Raw genomic sequence first — 20,270 nt, forward strand, 5'->3', positions numbered from 1 at the left:
CTCATCCCTACTCCATATTGCTATCAGTTTGTGATTGTATCGTATAGATCAAAGGTGTGTATTTTTATGACAGCATCAAAAACGTCATCATCACCATTTCAAGGTCTTCCACTGCTTCAATGGGACCGATTTGGAAAAAGGCTGCATCTAGCGTCTCCAAATATCTTCCACGTTGTTTGATGCGAGATCTCTATTTCAGTAACTTGACACAGACATCTATTCTGCGCGCTGTGTGGCCTACTGCCACCTAAAGATCTCAAAACACTGGGATATCTCTATTACTTACATTTTATGGATCCTATTTCTTAAATCCTATTTCTAAATCTTGATTTGAACTCGTAGGGAAATTTCGAGCAATAACTTCCTTCATGGCTTGTATAGTGATTTTTACAGATTTTTACATTACAGATAACATATTGGTCATAGGAAATTGCGGGTGTCTAAATAAAAATTGTGTATTAACGAAATATGGATTTAATCTAAAGAAATATTTTACAAAGAAATATAAAATTATTTCTGCAACCGATATAGGAATACCGTCATATTTTTAATATAATAATCAACAATGATCTAAGGTTTCTATTGATAATTTAACAAAAACAAGTATTTTAAGATATTAAATGGACAGACGCTTTTATATATGGCATAGAAAACATGTACAGTATGAACAAAAATGATAAAACCGCAAGTCATAACTAATCAAGCTAAACATGTTTGACGGTTAAAAATAAACTCTCTTGGTGCATTTTTATGAATACAATTTAGAATAAATATCAAATTCGTCATCAAAACATCTCAAATATATTTTAACAATAGCATATAAATAGAAGATTATATTGAAAACAGGGTTTACAATATCAAATCTTAACTTAAACATGTATTTAATAATTAATGTTAGATTACCTCTAGAAAGTATATTTGGCCCCAAAAGTTCTACATGTAAATAATTAATGTTGTTTCCATCACTTCACCTCGCTTGACGCTGGGCTAATTGAAGATCTAGTTAATATTTTGTAGCTAATTTTTCTTAGCGTGTCCCCAGTGAGAGCCTCCCGCTTTGCCCCCCTTTTTGCCGTACTGCGAGTGGCTTTCGTTGTGTTCTTCGTGTCCGTCCTTGCCGTCGTAGCCTTGGTGATCTGCGTCCACGTGGCCCTTGTTGCTGAGGAACAATTACAATCATCTCTTAAGTGACTTTGTACGAATATTATTTATGTATTTTTGGATTTGTCTTTGTCAGGAATAGGATCATCATCCATCTAGAGATTTTCAATAGGACAGGTACAAAGCTGCCTGTATCCAGACCGTAACAAGGTTGAGTGTATTTATGGAATCAGGCGTTACCTTGCGAAAGTCCATCCTAAGTATGAAAAGGACCAATATTTAGCCACTTTAGTGTGCACTAATCGGAGTAACATAACTCCAGAAGATGCCCCGTGTAGGGGTGAAACACGTGTTGAGTGATTTGACGTTGGCAGTTGTGTAGTTCGCATTGTTTGCCGCATGCGTATTTGTTAGCGGGCTGGCGGGCGGTGCACTTTATTGCACGACTACCACTGCATGTGCGGAAGTGACTAAATATTGGTCCTTTCCTTACTAAAGTTGTCTGTCTACATTGTGAAATAGGATAATAAGTGTGAAAAATATTTTCATCAATAAAAATTTAGCATTAAAACATGAGACAAAATAACAATCTAGCTGTGTAAAAAGTTGAACTTCGAACTCTGTTCATTCTTTGACTGTTAGATGGAACAAAGGTAAGGTAGTTTTTATATCCATTTTGAATAACGTATAGTTGTCAATCATGTATATTATAGGAATAACGTTAGAGGTCAAATTGGGCGTCAATTTGACAGACGTTAGATTTAAATTGAGTTCTCCAAATATGATATCAATTAACATAAATATACGAAAGTTCCAAACGTGTCTTGATCTACTAAGAGCTTAAACTTAGTTTGTGATCATTTTCACAATATAGTAAATACTGTAGTTAGAGCAATTAATTTTCAAGTTGTATTATTATTTAAAAAATTAATACCATCAGGATTTTTTTATATTATACTTTTGAAATACTTAATGCTTCAATAATTTTAATTATGGAATTTATAATAAAAAGAGAAATGTAAAAAGGCTTCTCAAATTATTAAGTGCATTATTAATTTTATGCGCAAGATATTTACAACTTTTTTTATTGGTAGCACTATGCTATTCTGTTATATCACATGGTATAAGGCACACTGCTATAATGCTATATTTTATGCTACACTGCTATTTGAAATATTATGGTACTGATACAACACATTGATTGTGTTAGCATTGTAATGTTCCTACGTTCCGGTTGAATACGATCTTCCTTTTATAAAAAGACTGGAAGAGTCGACTCATCCTCATCTTGAATTTCATATTTTTGGTTCTGGGATAACTCGGTTTCCCTAATAATTTTTTTCTGTATTAAATAAATTTTAAACAAGCGGTCGTCTGTGGCAGTTCTAACGAGTAAGTTACACATTGCACTAGGGTGACAATTTGGTAAAGTGTTGTTATTGGATAATTAAAGCTATAAGGTACCTGTATCCCTTCTTGCCGCGCTCCACGAAGTCGTGTCCGGCGTTGACGTGGTGCGCCTTCTTCTTGCCGCTCTCGTTGCTGGCGTGCTTGGCGTTGAACTTGCCGTAGCGGTGATGCTCGCCACTCTTGTGGAAGTCGTCGTAGAACTTGTGCTCCTTGTGGAACTCGTCCTTGTGGTATTTGTTGTGGTAACCTGGTGCAAATGAAATGTTCAACATTTAACGTTCTACATGTTTGCACCTTAGTACACATCTAAAACATGGCTACGATAGTTTTGTGTTAACTTATCTCTTTTATCCAAGACATAGCCCCCCCTCCCCTCCCCTCCCACAAAGATCGGTACTGTGACCGGTCTGCGCTACTTGAATCCACTGACTTCCCGCGACCATATTTATATTCTTGGTCCAACTGGTGAGGAGCCCAAGACTTATGGATCGCGGTGGCCACTCGACAACCTTTTGAATCCAACAGTCGTCTTTTGTCAATATTACTCATTAAATAAAAGTAACTATTAACCTTCGTAGTTATTATGCGAAAAAAACTTCAAAAATGTTAAATAAATACACCAATACCTCACTTTACGTCGTGGTTACGTTCCAAAGAAACAAGACGCAAATTAAAACGACGCAAAGTGAATTATGATTTTCTATAAAAACTATGTAAAGATCGAAGAAAGGTTCCAGGGTCATATAAGTACTACTTTTTAAAAAGAAAATTGAACAAAGTAAACATTTAAAAAACAAAAATAATATAACTCGGCGAATAAATAAATTGGAATAATATTTACCGTTTTTGTAACCAGAAACAATACGTAGAAATTTATTTAAATTTATTATTCTTTTTTTTAAAAAACGTAATTGAAACTGAAATAAATCTGTATTCAAATTGCGTTGATTTTTAGTTAGAAAGGGAATCCCCGAGTTTTTATGGCATGGCGCAATTAGAAACAAGTGTTGCCAACTTTTAGAAAAAAAATCCAAAATAAAATAAAGACTCCAACCTAAAACAACGCAACCTCGAAAATCTAACGATACACAGTGAAAATTAGAACTAATAAGCAGCGAAACGCAAAACGAAACGACGCAAAGCGAGGTATTGGTGTATAACAAAAGCCCTAATAAATCCTGGAAGTAGCTTTTAATTGGATACCTATAATGAGCAAGCGTGAAAAACATCCCCGAGTGCCGTCCTCTAGACTGAACTTGACCGGATTGGACCGGGAAGAAGTGGTAGCCTAGCAGCAGAGGACTAAGACTTCAAACGCTGCGGGTTCGATACCCGGAATACAGTCTTATTTATAATTCATACATTGTGCTTTAATTGTACACAAATAGGTTTCTTGAAGATGGGCAGCAGTGTTCTCTATGTACCAAAATGCGATCGCCAACCTACCCTCAAGCGTGGCGATTATGGTAGATATCTTTGGGGAAGGCCTGTTCCTTCTAGTGGGTGCCTATGGGGTGAAACGACAGCGTCGATACGGTATTTAGAAATACCTGTACAATGTTTATTGTCAATAGAATATTAAAAGTCATTATAACATTTGAAATGACAGTGGAATACTTGCAAATTTATGTCATTTTAGTATGAGAATATTTAAAACTAAACAAATATGATTCCCAAAAGCAAATTAGTGAGATGTTGTCATATTGTTTCTCATACAATGGCACGACCCCCGACCCCGCTGTGACATTTGACTTTGTCATAAATACAAAAGTGATATTTGAAATATGCATACAGACAAATGATATGGGAAATATCTTATTTATCTGTTACATAGGTAGATTTATGATTCTAGTGTACACGATGGTGTCGTATTTTCAAAATAACTTTGCGATTGGAATGTCAAAAAATTACTTATGCTCTACAATAGAAGGTTCGAGAAATGTTGGCGGAAGATTTAGCGTAATTATCACATGAGTAAAACGCTGAATGCTGGTCGCTTGCACACGGTTCTATAAGAAATGTATGGGTAGGGCCTATAAACAACAGTAGATGTATTATGGTAGAAATGGTGGTGGTGATGATGATGATGATGTCATGCTGATTATGGTAATGATAGTGATGATAATGCTTTGATGGCGGTGGTGTTGTGAGTGATGATGGCGGTGAAGTTAGTGATAATGATGGTTGATGGTTATGGTAATAATGTGGTGATGGTGGTTATAATAATGATAATGACTATTTTGATTGTGGTGGTGATGATGATGCTCATGATGATGATGTTATGATTATGGTTATTATAATGATGATGACTACCATGATTGTGGTGGCGATGATGACGCTCATGATGATGATGTTATGATTATGGCTATGATAAAGATGGTGACTACTATGATTGTGGTGGTGATGATGATGCTCATGATGATGATCTTATGATTATGGTTATAATAATGATGATGACTACTATGATTGTGGTGGTGATGATGATGCTAATGATGATGATGTTATAATTATGGTTATGGTAATGATGGTGACGGCGACGATTGTGGTGATGATGGTGATGATGATGCTGATGATGGTTATGATCATGATAACGACGACGACGGTGGTGATGATGATGATGGTGATGTTAGTGATGACGATGACAAGTAATATTATAACGTACGTGTATATTGCACGTGTATATAATGTCATCCTGTTTCAATACGTATATATTAGTAATTAGAAACCCTCTATCTAGACATCTACGCACGGCAATAAGTTTACAAAACACAGTGTGTTACAATGTAACGAAAATCATATAAAAGCTACATTGACCTTGCACAACTTTCGATTATAATTAGTTTGATGTTTTATGCAATAATCTAAAGCCTGCTTTGAATCTAAACCTATAAGATAAATCATTCAAACAATATCAATCTCAATAACAATCAACAAAATCAAATAATAAAAGAAATTTTTTAGAGTAAAATAACTTTCATTCGTTGATCAAATTTTCCACGGTAAGTACAAGTCGGGCAACGATAGACAACATGAACCGGCCGTCGAGGTCAAAGCGTCAATGGAATGCGAACAAAACAAAAAAATTTATGTAACGTAACTGCACGCTTTCACTTGACCGCAAAGTTACATTTTCTCGTATAATGGGCGTGTAATTTGAAGTCATACGACTCGTGAAAAAGGTTATTAACAGTTCATTATTGAAGTCGACGCGTTGCGCGGTGTGAAGTAACTGATTGCGAGCAATGTGAATTAATCGGACTAGTACGCGGTCGATTTGCAAATGGCGTAAGGTATTTTTAATTATCTCGAATGTGAAAGAGATTTTTTTTGCAAATAGTTACTTTAAAACTAAATTCTTTTTAACATATACAGGCATTTACATCCTTTGTATAGTTTATAGGTTGCAAAAGCTTACAAGGGTTTAATGTGTAGCTCATTTCCTCATTGAAATGCGACAGACCAATAACAAAGCCTGAATGGACACATCTTCTTTTCAGCCGATAGGCATAGACATAGGCGTTCACCAAAGATCTCCACCATGACAGTTCCAGCGCTGCTCACATCCATCGACAGTCACGACCTGAACTATGTCTTCGGTCGACCTAGAGAGGTATCTACCCACGCCTTGTCGACCGGCTCGTGGTCGTCACTTGACAACCTTTCGGCCTCCACGCTCATCGCTTGCACGAGAAATGTGCCCCGCCTACTAACATTTTAGACGAGCAATTCTTCGAGATACGTCGATTATCTTGGTTATTCTGCAGATCTCATTTCTCTAATGGATCCAGGCGTTATTTTGCGGAAGTTCATACTAAGTAAGAAAAGGACTAATATATAGCTACTTCCATGCAGCAGTAGTCGTGCAATAAAGTGCAACGTCCGCCAGCCTGCTGATAAATGAGCATGCGGCAAACAATGCGAATTACACCACTACCACCATTAAATCACTCAACACGTGTTTCACCCCTCCACGGGGCATCCTCAGGAGTTATGTTACACCGATTAGTGCCAAACACAGAGTCATCATTTCTACTTGGATGTCACAGCGAAACTTCGAGCATTACCCCCTTCATTGATCTCTGGGTGACCTTGGACCTTCCTGTAAGGCCTGTCGTAAGCGACCACGCCTTCGATCCATACATGATCACTGACAACACATACTGGTCAAAGACTTTCATCTATAAACATTGCGGTAAAAATGAAAAAATATTTCGGGTTTTCCATAACGCTGTTCATCCGAGTTGGATTCAGTGACTGATCTCTTTCTCGATGTTGGGCTTACCAAGCGAGACAGTAGTATATGAAGATAGATAATAAACAATAATTAATTATAACATGTAGCGATATGAATTTTGAATACGTTTTCTCTTCGTGCTGATCGTTGGGGAGGCCTATACCATGCAGTGGTCGTGTATCAGCTGACATGAAGAAAGTGATGATATCTAAATTTTAATAAATAAATATATCAGAAAAAAGTAATGCAGAACAATTTTCACATCATCAATTAGCTTTATTAATTAATAAGAAATCTTGCATCGATCTCTCATTAACAATGCCTACGTTATTGTCTTGATATTGCTTGGTAGCAGCGCTTCTAATTGGTCACTGTCTTTTTAAAAAAAATCTGTTTACATTGGGTTTCACGGACAGTCCTTTGTGCCGGGCGAGCCTAGAAGAATACGAGGGTCAAGGGTCTGCTTGGATCTCTTGATAGGTTAGCTTCAGCCCGCAGAGACAAGCCTACATTATTCTTCTTCACAATCAAAGTAATTAAAATTCAAATTAACCATATTAACTGTAATAAGGAAACGAACCATCCGTATTCTTACAATAAAATTATTAAAACCAAGTTTAATAAGACATTTGACAAGCAAAAAAAATTATGTAAATAATTCATTACGAGACGTTTTCATGTAATTTGTTTTACAGCCTTCATTCATTTTGATATAAACGGAATAAATTACTTGACGCTTTACGTCGAATTTTAATTCAGCCATGTTTTATTTATTTCGCGAAGGGTTAATTCTGCGAACAATTTTCATAATTACCGTATTTTTTTTGATATGTCATTAGCTTCCTCTTTAAAATGTTTTATTTTAACATATATATCGCAAGTTCTCTTCTGAGTTCTGTTTGATCATTCGGTCAAGTTCGGTAAACATTGACGGTTATAATAAATTTAATTTTTTTAATGATTTTATCATCTCTAAAATTTTAAAAACGTTAATACATATGAAAACAGTTTGAGTTTGGAATAAAAATCGGTAAAAAAACTTTTAAGCTAAACGGTTTTATTTGATACCCATATTTCGGTGGTTGTGGAAAAATATGTACCTAGTCCGCCATAATGGAACGGCGTCCATCTTGAATTTTAAATTTTGACATAATCATCGTGTTTTACTAGTGCAGCCCTTTCATTTGATACCCATATTGAGGGGGTTAAGGAAAAATATGTAATCCGCCATTTTGTATCGGCGGCCATCTTAGATTTATAATGCTATTGATTTTATTATATTGTATTGTCATCTAAATTAAATGTGTGTACCAAATTTCAGATCAATCTGACAACGGAAAGGAGCTTAAACTTCAATTTTTAATTTTGACCCAAATAAATAAACAAATAAATTTCGTGCGGGTCGAACTAAATAAAACCGTTTAAAAATGATAGCAATGAGTGATATTATCTTTTATAGATTCCATTTATCCACTACAGATCATTTATAGTGACCACTTGACGTACTCCAGAAAAGCCCAAATTGACAGAAACTAGAATCAGACTGACTTTCTTTATATTGGTACTGTAGCGACAACAGCGGCAGCATACTGCGCTACAAATGTGTTTGCTGTGATGGACGTCATGCTGCGAGCCGACTTAGGCTTTGTGCAACCTACATATAAATAGAGTACACTATGCTTAACACTAAAATAAACATACATCACATTTATTATCTTTCTAAAGACTTCTATAACATCACTGTTACATTTAACATAGATTATTAGTGGCTTATTTTATTTTAATTTACAGCCCTACACTATACTTTATCTGCTAAATACAGTTATTAACATTTATATATAAACTGTTATAAATATGACGAGCGCTTGTACATCTACAACAGGCAAACAAATTCATATTTGTTTAATATTATATGAAACTAAGGTAAACTTATATGTTTTACCATTGAAGTTCCTATTGAAAATAAATATTGGTTAAACATTTTTTGCCGCACAAATCTCCTCCTAAAATATTTTTTTACTTTGTTTCACTACGCTGGTGTATATATAAACAGTAGAATGTCATTTATTTGAGACTGGATTGTTATAAATGTTTTAATTCTTTGTTGAAGTTCTTATTTAGACAATGTATGACAGACGCTATCCATTGCAGTGCACATATGAGCGCAAGGGAACCAACGTCTCGTGAAATTAGAAATGGACATGTGAACAGTTTAAATGTTACATGCCAATAAGAAACAGACGTGAACATTCGCAGCGTACCCGCTGGAACGGTTCCATAGTTTAAAGATAGGCTGGAGACAGACGCAGAGCACCCAAACACCGTCTAGAGCTCGATCTAAAATTACTTTTGGATCATTCAATTCAAAGAGTACTATTGTTAAATATGTAATTATACAAGATTTAAAGGCTCAATAATGATATCAGAAATAATAAATACGTAATGATGATCCAATCATTCTGTATGAAGTGATAACTCGGAAATAAGTTACATTAATTTATTTTATATTTTCGAACACGGATAGATAGTAAGCAATGATCAATTTCAATATACATTAAAAAGAATTTTGAAAACGGTGTTTAAGAATTATGTTGTGTATTATTTCTGAAAGCATTCATTTTTGGATACATATCTTTTTTTATCTTCCATAGGCGAAATATTTGACCTCTGTCTCGCCTATCTTTAAGCCTACAAGGTCTACGATGAAACTTATTAACTGTCTTGAAGACTTCTAAGTTATATATGTATGTCTAAGTTTCATCCCATAAATACCCGCTGGTAGGTAAAGGCATCTTCCAAAGAAATGCATTGTATATTACTTGGCAGTTGAGTTGGTGGTACGTAAAGGAAGCTGCTACCCATCCTCTAGAACTTGTTTATGAGCAGTGGCAATCCTATAGTTGATGCACAAAGTGTGAAATAAGACTATGATGGAATCAAACCTGCGATAGCAAGTCTCATTCTACCACCGCTTGGGCACCACTGCTCATGGCATGTACCATAAGTTAATTGACTGCAAATAGCTACATTTACACACCTATAACTAATCATCCTGTATAATAATTTTAATGTTAATAACAAATCATACCTTGATGGGATGGTTCACTGCTTCCGTTATAAGAAATGTTACAATTAATTATGAATTAGTTTCGTCTCTTACCAGGCATTTAACGGTATTTTACTTATATTTAAGTCATATTTCGCGCTTTTACCTGTTCCATCTAGAATAACATAAAGCTGAAATCTTTTACAACTATGCATGCTCACCCTTAGTCTTATGTCCCTTCTTGTGTCCCTTCTTCTCTTCGAAATTAGATCCTCTATGGCCGTGAGCTTCTTCTTCGTGGCCACCCTTGTGTCCGGCATGGTCGTGATGCTTTGTCTTCTTGCCGGCAGCTTCCTCGTATTCTTTGCGATGGTTTTCGTCCTTCTTGAATCCTTTTCCGCCCTTGTCTACGTATTGATCTGTCTTAAAACCTTTGATTGTCTGAAAATGAAGGTACATATTAGAAGCAGAAAGTAAATTTATAAAATTATAAATACATTTTTTGTATTGACAAATCATTTGGTGTTGTAGATATAAGAAAAAAGTAGATGGAGGCATATATTGCCTTATAATTCCAGAAAAAATTACTCAATTTTTGATTCAGGAACAGTTGAATATTCAGATTGATTGAAGCCATTATAGGTTGGGTTTCGAGTGTCTCCAGGTAAGTTAGTGTAGTCAAGATGATATAAGTTACCTATCAAAAATAATAGTGGGAGATTCTAAGCATAAGTCACATCGTCATTAATTAAAGGATCATTGAGTTGAGGTTAAATAAGTTAGCTTAAGTGAACCGTTGCTTTCATCACAATCACTTCATCAAACGGACGGTGGAATGACCAGTTGGACTGCCGGTTCCGTGACTACGCTCTAGACTTTACTGCTTCCGCGGCTGTTTCGCGCTATGTGGCCTGCCCACTACTACTTCAGCTTCAATCTGTTGGACTATATCGGATACATTCGATCTTCCACTAATCTCCTATTTCTGATTCAATCTAGCCCTTGCCTTAACTATAAGGATTAAAATTGGAAACACTGTGTCAAGTTTGATTGTGTCATTTGAGATATAACAATCAAGAATTCTCAGATCAAATTAACAATTAAAAAATTGCTAATGATCCTTTGTTTATCCAACCACAGTTGCTTTGGCTTCACTCGAAGAAACAGCCGGAAACCTTTCGACTTTCTAAACCATAATGTTATTCTTGACGGCGAGTTGGCGAAGATCCGTTCGAAATGTTAAGACTGAAGGCGGAAAAACACTGTCACATTTTGTAAACTTTCGATTGTTTGGCGAATTTGTCTTCCGTTTCATTTTGCGCAATTGTTTTATACACTTCCCCATTATGGAACAGTTAACAATGCCGTTTATCTGAATAATAGAGATGCGAGACAAGTTTAATTAACTTTCATTTCATTTGTTTAAATATCTTTAGACTTATTTATTACCTGTTTTCATATAAATATGTATATAGTACCAGTTTGAGCATTGGTGGCCCTGCTGTAGATAACTGTGACTTGCGATAGTAGGTTGCGGTTTCGATTGAAGGGATACAATCTTGTATAATTCATACTTTGTGCAATCATTATTTAGTATTAGCCATAACGTGGCAACTATGGAATTAAATATTAAATAGATATCTAGGGGGAGGCTTGTACCTTGCAGTGGGTATCTCCAGGCTTAAAGGTCGACTACGAATGATACCATGTTAGTTCAGAACATATATGAATAAATGTAATTTTTGACCGGTTCTCTAACATTAAAGCATTTTAAATTTATATATTTACTATGCATCTAAACATTTTCAGAATTATCTACAGAAAGTACTATATAAATTACATATTGTTACATTTTATTGCATCTCATATAGGTAACATGACTAAAAAACAATTTAAATTAAGATGAGATTATTATGGCGTCTCGTTTTACCCCTATCATGGGTGGACAAGGGCTTTATTTTCATCGTAATTTTTCAGGTAACTTTAATTAATTTCCTCTCATCTTTTCTCCTTCTCAAACTCTTTCATTCTTTCCTCTAATTTACTTCACAATATCTTTCATTCCTTTCCACACTTTCCTTCTACACATGGCCTCACTTCCTTCGCCATCCATCTAGAGTTGTACTTTTTTTCCCTTCATTATTTTTATCATTTATTTAAATAATTATTCATTTTTAATTTCTGTTTATTTTCTTACTATCTGTATCGCACAAATTTATATTTCTTATATCACAGCTATTTCATCACTCTTGTTCATAATTTACATAATCCTCGTTTTATTTATTGTTATTCCTGGTTTATTATCTAGATTTTTGGTGAATGTGGTGTTTACGCCTTAATGTTAGTTACGAGTTTATCATAAAAATACCTGGCTATTCATTTAAAATACTTGGGGATAAACATTTTTAAGTAAAAGTTAAAACTGAAAGTTTATACAGAAATTTACTATTTATACTTCTCATAGCGTAGAGTTGTTCTAATATAAATTAAATTAATTTAAAAGTGTAGTAATTCACATCTATTATTTATTTAAACACTTCTAATACTATTCATGTGTAACTTCGAACTTAATGCCGTAGACATTTTTTCTAGTTAATCGTTTAGCAGGTGCAGAGATAAATTGATGAAGGTAGGTGAAGCAAGTAAACACCATTAAAGACAAAAAAATAACAAGTAAAATCAAAAATTAGAAAAAAAATTAAGATAAAAACACTGCATAAATAACTTTATTTTTATATATTTAAATGTCTACATAAACTATTTAAATAAATATAATAAATAATAACATCTAATTATCGCGATGATTTCGTCAGCTTATCAAGCGACAGCTTTCTAACCTTCGCTCTGAATGCGCAACAATTCCTGATCATCTTGATATCGAGGAGGAGCGCGTCCAGAGAAGAATAGGTTGTAATGCGAAGGAGGAGGCAGTAAACTTAGTGTAAATAGCATAAGCTAGGTGCCATAAAAATCTTATTTGAATTCTTTCAACGTAATCATTATGAACTTGGTAACCCGACGTCCATAGTCCAAAAATATTTCAAATTTCTTTTTACTGTACTGTTTGAAATTAATTTTTAAAATATATAACCTCTTTGAGCATAATATGACATATAGGTATTCCAGAAGCTTCTCGAAATAATTTTTTTTCCTTTATAGACGAAGCTATTGACCTCTCGCTTGATGTTAAGCGATGACAAAGTACGGTACTACATGCTTGCCCAGAAGAAACCTTTTCGCTATTGTCTTGAACTTCTAAGTTATAGTTTTCTAGAAACATGTACGCTTATATTTTGACTATAATCTATATTATACAGATATTAGCGTCCGTGGCTTTGTTTTTACGATTATATTTAATATTTTTGATTTTTTTGCTTACGTTTTTGCATGTTACGTGTTAGTTAAGTCTCTAATAACGTCCAGTTTTTAAGATTACATTTCGTGCGACCAATTCCTCATTCCTATTCTACATTGCCATCCTCAGATCGTATGTCAGTATCTGTGCGGTGATTGCAATTTTTGCCACATCGATTAATCTTAAAAAAGTTAAATGAGTAAATGGTTAATTAGACCAACAACTTGTTTAATTCTAGCTAATCACTAATATTAATTTTTAATACAAATCTATGTTAACCAAAGTATAATTATAAAAAACCTTAATCCACAACCTTGCTTCCAAAAATAGTTTATCTAATTATAACTTGAACAAAAAAAAAAGACCAGAAACAATCTCACTGAGAAGAAAGTAAAGCCAACGAAGCGTCTGTTTTTGGGACTTACGTAACGTCTCCATTTTTTTCACCGCCATCTTTGTTTCCGTTCGGAGCGTGTTGACAAACAAGATGTTTCTAGACGATTCGATCGTATTAGAGAAAGATAAATATGGAATTCCGTTTACAATTTTTTTTTACTTTCTATCATTTTTTATATCTCGTGAACTAATATGTATATCGTGTAGACATTTAATGGAAATGAATCAACGAGTTTATTATGTCTTCTGTAAATTTACAGAGAAAATATTATTTTAAACAATAGCTTAATAGCCTAGCTCCTGTTGTGAATATCTAATCTTTATCACAACTGTGACACAAATACAAGGTTAAGAAAACCAACTCTATCAGCTGCTTTATTCGATATTTGAATTATCAATAATACAAAGCCTTTTAGTACATTTAAGTGTAAATTATTAATTATTAAAATAAATGAATACTAAGTAAATTTGTAATGTTATGTATACTATTTTTATATTACAAAATAAGTGTTAGTATTAAAATACAAAATCGAGTATAGAATCAGCATGAACTGTCACCATCACGGTTATATAAACAAAATAAAAGACGATTTAAAAGATCGTTGAAAATATTATACATTTCAAATACATAATTTGTGATATTTATTCAAAATCCACTGCTCCAGAATACTCTATCAAAAATTGTAAATATAAGTTAACATCAAGAGGTGACGGTAAAAACGTTTCAATCTATATTTAGTTGCAGTTTCGATGAAGTATGAAGGTCTGTGATCTGGTCTGGTCTCGTTGGAGAGCATTGCCTCGCCTTGGTCGCCATTATTAACTTTTTTCATGTATTTAATATGATTATGGTTTTATAATATTTAAGTTGTAGATAACACGATAAATGGTCTCGCTCCGCTATATAAGTAAGTAAATGACCCGGGGCATGACCACGACCATTCTACCAATAGTGTGAGTTTTGGAAAAAGTTGTTTATGGAAAAACTCCGACAAAAATAGTAAAAACAATACCTGTAGTTATCTGTTGAATATTTGATTCCATTCAAAATAAAAAAATGGCGTGTATGTTTATGTGTAATTTAACAAAAATTTACAATGAAAATATAAAGCCATTATTACTTAACTTATAAGATTAATACGATAATAAATAAATAAGTAAAGTGATTACTCCGAAATTTAAAAAGAGACAGCACTTTGCATGTAAAGAATTTTTATAATACTACTCATAATAATACCACGCTTTATACGCGGGTTTGCGATGATAATTTTGTAATATGTTTTACTATTCTGGTGCGCAGGCGACGCTGCTGCACATCCTTTTAAAACTTGTCTTGTGAACAGTGGCAATCTTATATAATTGATAAACAAAGTGTGAATTATATAAGACTGTGTTCAGGCATTCGAACCCGCGACCTATCAATCGCAGTCTTCTAACGCCGAGCTACTACCGCTATACCTATACTGTGTTAAATTTGTATAATTCGGAGTGTAATTATAAACAATAATATCCAGTAAATCTTATAAAATATCATACTATATATGGTGATATACTATATATCATTTATAGCGATTATTTGTGCGTAATTCTAGAAGATTGATATGTTAGAAATCAGAACATAGTTGCATTCCTCTAAAATGTTTATTGAATCTGAAAATATATGACTGCAGGGGTTTCAAACGTTTCTTGATACAAAAGCCCAAAACTTAAAGAAGTAGAAAAAGAAGCAGTCTTTGTGTTTGGCACTAATCGGTGTAACATAACTCCTGAAGATGCCCCGTGGAGGGGTGAAACACGTTTTGAGTGATTTAACGGTGGCGGTTGTATGATTCGCATTGTTTGCCGCATACGCATTTATCAGCGGGCTGGCGGGCGGGCGGTGCACTTTGTTGCGCGACTACCACTGCATGTGCGGAAGTGGCTAAATATTGGTCCTTTTATTACTTAGGATGGACTTCCGCAAGGTAACGCCTGATTCCATTAAAAACTAAAAAAGCCAGAATTAAATTTTTTTTGACCTCAGGGCGTTTAACAATTTGGTTTTGATATATATCAATGCAAAGCGTATTTGTAACGGACTAAATTCATTTTGATTTTTTCTTATTTTAGATTACATCGCGGAGAGATAAAAGAGCTTTAAGTTTGAAAATTTAAAATATATTTGCTTTATAAAAGACAAGCCATTCGAGCTATTTACGGCTCAAGACGCGAATCCCTTGAGAAATCGGTTTAAACAGGTCAGTATTCTTACAGTGTCAGTCTTACTTGCAATATATTTATGATAATATTTTATACATATATTTTATTATCATCATAATAAATAAAAAAACCCGGGGACGTCGATAGTGTCCTAGGCAGCGTGAAAAACTGTCTGTAGCAAAGTTTCGACTGCAAAAAGTCTCTTATTTATTTGCAATAAACGGAATCACATTCTTTAATAAAACTTCGCAATACTTTAGTGGACTACCATTTACAAAATTTAAAAATCTTATTAAAAATAAATTGACGGAGAAGCTTATTATTCAATAATATTTAAATGACAAGAATCATTGGGACATCGCTTGATTAATTTGATTTCATTTAGGCTATATATGATAAAGTGTATATGTATAAATCTGTGTTGAACTTTATTAAAATATTTGTTGTTGTGGAGTTTCTTCCTGCTTCTTCTTCACAACTATAGCTTTTAAATTAATAGTATGTTGACGATCAATAATCTAAATTTTTTCTTTTATTAGAGACATGTATTAAATTTTAAAAATATTTTGTCTCCTTTACCTTTAACTTTATTCTATAATAAATATTAATTAAGACCTGATATATTTTTATTTTTCAGTCACTACGTAGCCTGAGTTGGCATATATATAGTATAATAAACTAGTTAGAGAAAATCATTTTTTAACTTTATTGTCACTTAGGAACCCTTTACAATGTAAAGTACATTTTAAACTTTTTTTTTAAATTATTATTTATGATAACTTTGGCTGGCTTAAATAATTGGGTAAATATATATTGCAGTAATTTTAATTTTACTTTTAATATGACGTCGTCATTTTAAGTAAATCTAAAAATTTAAAACTAAACATTCAAGCCATTATTAATGAATTTTATAATTATTGCGAGAAAGTTTCACAACATTTTGAAAAAATTATTTCATATTTCATTAATTTCAGAGTAAAGTTATAAGTCGTGTAGTTTTACTGAACTTGAATTATTAATAAATCTTTGGAATAATATGATGGCAGATGTGGTCAAAAAGGTAATTTAATAGGTTGAACTTGTGCTTATAATAATATTCTTAGAACAGTGATGATACAAATGTTTAATATCTATTATGATATGAATAATACAATAACTAACTATTATACGCATAGCTTCATTATAAATTACTTGAATTTTATGACTTCACTGTGAAGGTTTAACGTTATTTATGCAGCTTTAAAATCAGAATAACTATTTTCGGGTAGAGTATTCACTCCGTAAATTCTATTGAATTTACAACATTAATTTTAATGAGCCAAAGTTAAATAAAAACTAACTTAAATAAATTAATTAATTATGGCACAAAGGACCGTACTACGTGCTATCGGCACGCCTTGTTAAGTGTATATCTTTATCAAATACCCTCTTCATAAAATAATACAATTAATAATACAATTAATAATACAATTTCTATAAAACAAATATAGTCTATATGGAAGGGGATTTCAAGTCTTAAAAAAAATTGAAAACACGCAATGTACTCACTTTCCCGCCGTGATCATTATATTGATGACCTTGGTGACCATGTCCACCACCCTGCTCGTGGCCGTGATGGTGCTTCTTGTTGTGGTGGTTGGCTGCAGGGAACTGGTCGTGGTGGAGCTGGAGAATCGGCAGCGGCGCCGGAACGATTACAGGAGAAAAGCCAGCTGCGGAGACGGACACAGAAGCCGGAACCACATCCGAAGCATGGTTAGACGAAGCAGCGTTAGAAACACTTAGAGGAGCCTGGGCTACTGGAGCTGCTTTCAAGGAGGCGAACTGAGGGTAAGACGGCACATGACCCAATGCATTGGCTGGTGGACTCACGTCGGCGTGCAGATGTCGCGAGGATTTGGAGCCCGGCGCGGGGTGGACTCTGTGGTAGTGCTCGGCGCTTGCAGCCAACATCTCCTCGTACGGCACCGAGGGCTGTGCGGCGTCTTCGCTGAACTCGTGGACCTCGTATTGGTGAACTTGACGAGGTCGCCTCACGTAGTCCGGCTCAGAACTCCGCCGGACCCGTTCCGGCACATCGCAGTCGGCCTCCTCGTCGACCTCGCGCCTCCTCCTCTCGCGCCTGTAATCCTCCTCGTTATACGGCTCCTCGAGCTCCTCCTCCTCCACCCACGGATCTTCGAACTCGGCAGCGGCGAGCGCCGCGAACGAAGCCACTAATATCAGCGTCAACCTCATCTCGCAGGCAGACGGGTTTTCTTTTTTCTTATATACCTATAAACGGCCTTTCACCGTTGGTCAACTGTATTGTAAAGGATCCGTTGCTAAATAGTTGCGGCGCACTTGTTGCGTCGGCGGTGTGCAAGCGAGTGCGGGCACCGCGACTGCGCGTGCGCTGTTGGACCCGCGCGGCTCCCCCTGGCGGCGAGCGTGGCGGTTAATTCTTCAAGTCGGGTGACCGCGTCGATGGACAGCGCGCGACGGACTTTCCCGATCTACCTTCACATCGCGCCATTTATTTGCGTTGCGTTTGTTTATCTAGCGCCTTATCTCGGGAAAGCAAGCCGGCGCGATGTGCAATCTCCTGTGTGCGTAAGGACGTTCGGATGGCAGCGACCAGATTGACGCGCCTATCTCTGGACAAATAAAGCGAAAGCCGTGCAATGCGATGCAGTTACTCTGACACTTTTAATTCTAGATTACTTATTGTCATTGTTTATTAGTACATACTTATGAAATTTATGTATTTTATATAATATCGGTATAATTTAGTCTATACGACTTTGATTTAGAAATGAAAAACGAAAATTCTTGACAATATTTTTAGGTGAACTTTTTAGGTGCTTAACTGGGATAATGAGATGGTTTACGACACTTATACTGTGAAGAGACCTGTTTCCATAATGGAAACATAACAAAGCTTTTTTTGAAAGCATAAAGTGTAAGATAATATAAAATTTTAATTAACATTTTACTGTGATATTAATATCTGGTAGCGGCCTATGTGTGTGACTTTTTATAGCTGATATGATACCGATGGTAACAATATATGTTTGTATATAAACTATACTCTAGCGTATAATATTTGGAGAAAAGCCCACGGATGGGCAAGCTGAGTGTAGTCCACCAATTCAGTGAAAAGATGACCTTGGTAAGGTCGATGGAAACACTACTAGATACAGTACGTTTCCAACCAGTTTTACTGGAAATCTATGTGGGAGGCTTATGTCCAACAGTGGACGTCATACGAGAACGGAAATGATGATAATAGTACATGATACACATGTGTATTATATTTATATATACTGAGCCAACAGACATCTTGTCTTAACTTCCTTTTCTTCAGCTGATAGACGTTCACTATAAGGAATAGGCCTCCTGTTAAGATATACTATAATAGCCACGCTTAGCAGACGGGAAGTATAAAAGATTCTTAGGCCGTTTTGGGGCGCTCTCGTCTCTCTCTCCTCTGAAATATATAAGCAGGAACATTGTTTTCAATAGATTTTTCACATTTTTTTTGTTATTTTTATGCTTCTTTGATCATCTTAATGTTTTTCATTTACTCCTCTGTTGTTCTACACATTCTCTTCTATTTCCATACCTTGTTACCTATAATACATAGTATTTGTTTTAGATATTTATTCTACTATTTATATATTTATTAAAGTTTTATTTTGTGCCGATTATTTTATTATACTTTAATCTTATACGTTTCAAGCGGCAATCCGTTTTTTACGCCATTTTATAAGATTGTATTCCGAGAATTGAGCGTGCGACCTATGATCGCAAGTCTCGGTTCTTTAAAACTGGGCTACCACTGTTCCACCACTACCTTTGCTAGAAATAATCAATTGTGTGTTAGTAAAAAACAGTTCAAAAACATCTTTTGTTGACACTTACGTAACATGACAACAAAACAAGATCTACTATCTGCGCCGTAAATGAATAAGGGAATATACAATAAACAATATAAAAATGTACAAAACATGGGTAGATACCGCAATATTGAACGACTCCGTGCTATTTATTTATCGACATTACAAATGCAAGCCGCTTTGGAGATTGTAATTTTTTCCATTAGAACCTTCTACAAACAATTAGAAAGCTTACAAAGATAATTGAAATTGATAAAGTCATTTTTATTTGATTAATTAAATTTGATTAATATATGTACAGGATGTTCGGTTATAGATGTAAAAGTTTTAAAACGGTGAAAGTATATACCTATATAGCGCATTTATCAGCAATAGTATTTAAATTTTTTACGCCTAATTTCAATCTTCAAGTACAAAGTGATCACTTTAAAGGTTTATTGGAATTTACGCCAATAACTGGCAGTACAAAATCTGTAAGGGATAGTAATAATAATTACTTTTTAAACGTAATTATTTGAATTTTGAATTTATGTATAGCATACTTTTAATGTTTTACACATATATGAGACTTGAATTTAGTAAATAGGTACAGTTTTTAATTATTTTTTAATAAGCGGAGTGATTATGCGATATTTTTCATTCATCATTCAC

General features: G+C 34.6%; 1 protein-coding gene across 2 annotated transcripts; it reads right to left on the reverse strand.

Moving 5' to 3' along the window:
- Positions 1 to 570: 570 nt before the first annotated feature.
- On the reverse strand, positions 571 to 18,154 carry LOC137928784 (uncharacterized). Of its 2 annotated transcripts, none has more exons than XM_068771753.1 (4): positions 17,290 to 18,154; positions 10,013 to 10,232; positions 2,566 to 2,758; positions 571 to 1,159 (listed from the first exon to the last, which is right to left on the reverse strand). In XM_068771753.1, exons 1-4 carry the CDS (start codon positions 17,977 to 17,979, stop codon positions 1,018 to 1,020), a joined length of 1,245 nt encoding a protein of 414 aa, XP_068627854.1. In that variant the 5' UTR covers positions 17,980 to 18,154; the 3' UTR covers positions 571 to 1,017. The 2 variants fall into 2 exon arrangements, with proteins under 2 accessions (XP_068627854.1, XP_068627855.1); XM_068771754.1 differs by having other exon boundaries at positions 574 to 1,159; positions 17,614 to 18,154.
- Between the last annotated feature and the right edge of the window lie 2,116 nt (positions 18,155 to 20,270).

The sequence above is a fragment of the Battus philenor genome, unplaced genomic scaffold, assembly GCF_028537555.1.
Source record: "Battus philenor isolate CCGP_79_NKW_IND1 unplaced genomic scaffold, ilBatPhil1.0.hap1 SCAF_4, whole genome shotgun sequence".
In the NCBI taxonomy this organism is placed as follows: domain Eukaryota; kingdom Metazoa; phylum Arthropoda; class Insecta; order Lepidoptera; family Papilionidae; genus Battus; species Battus philenor.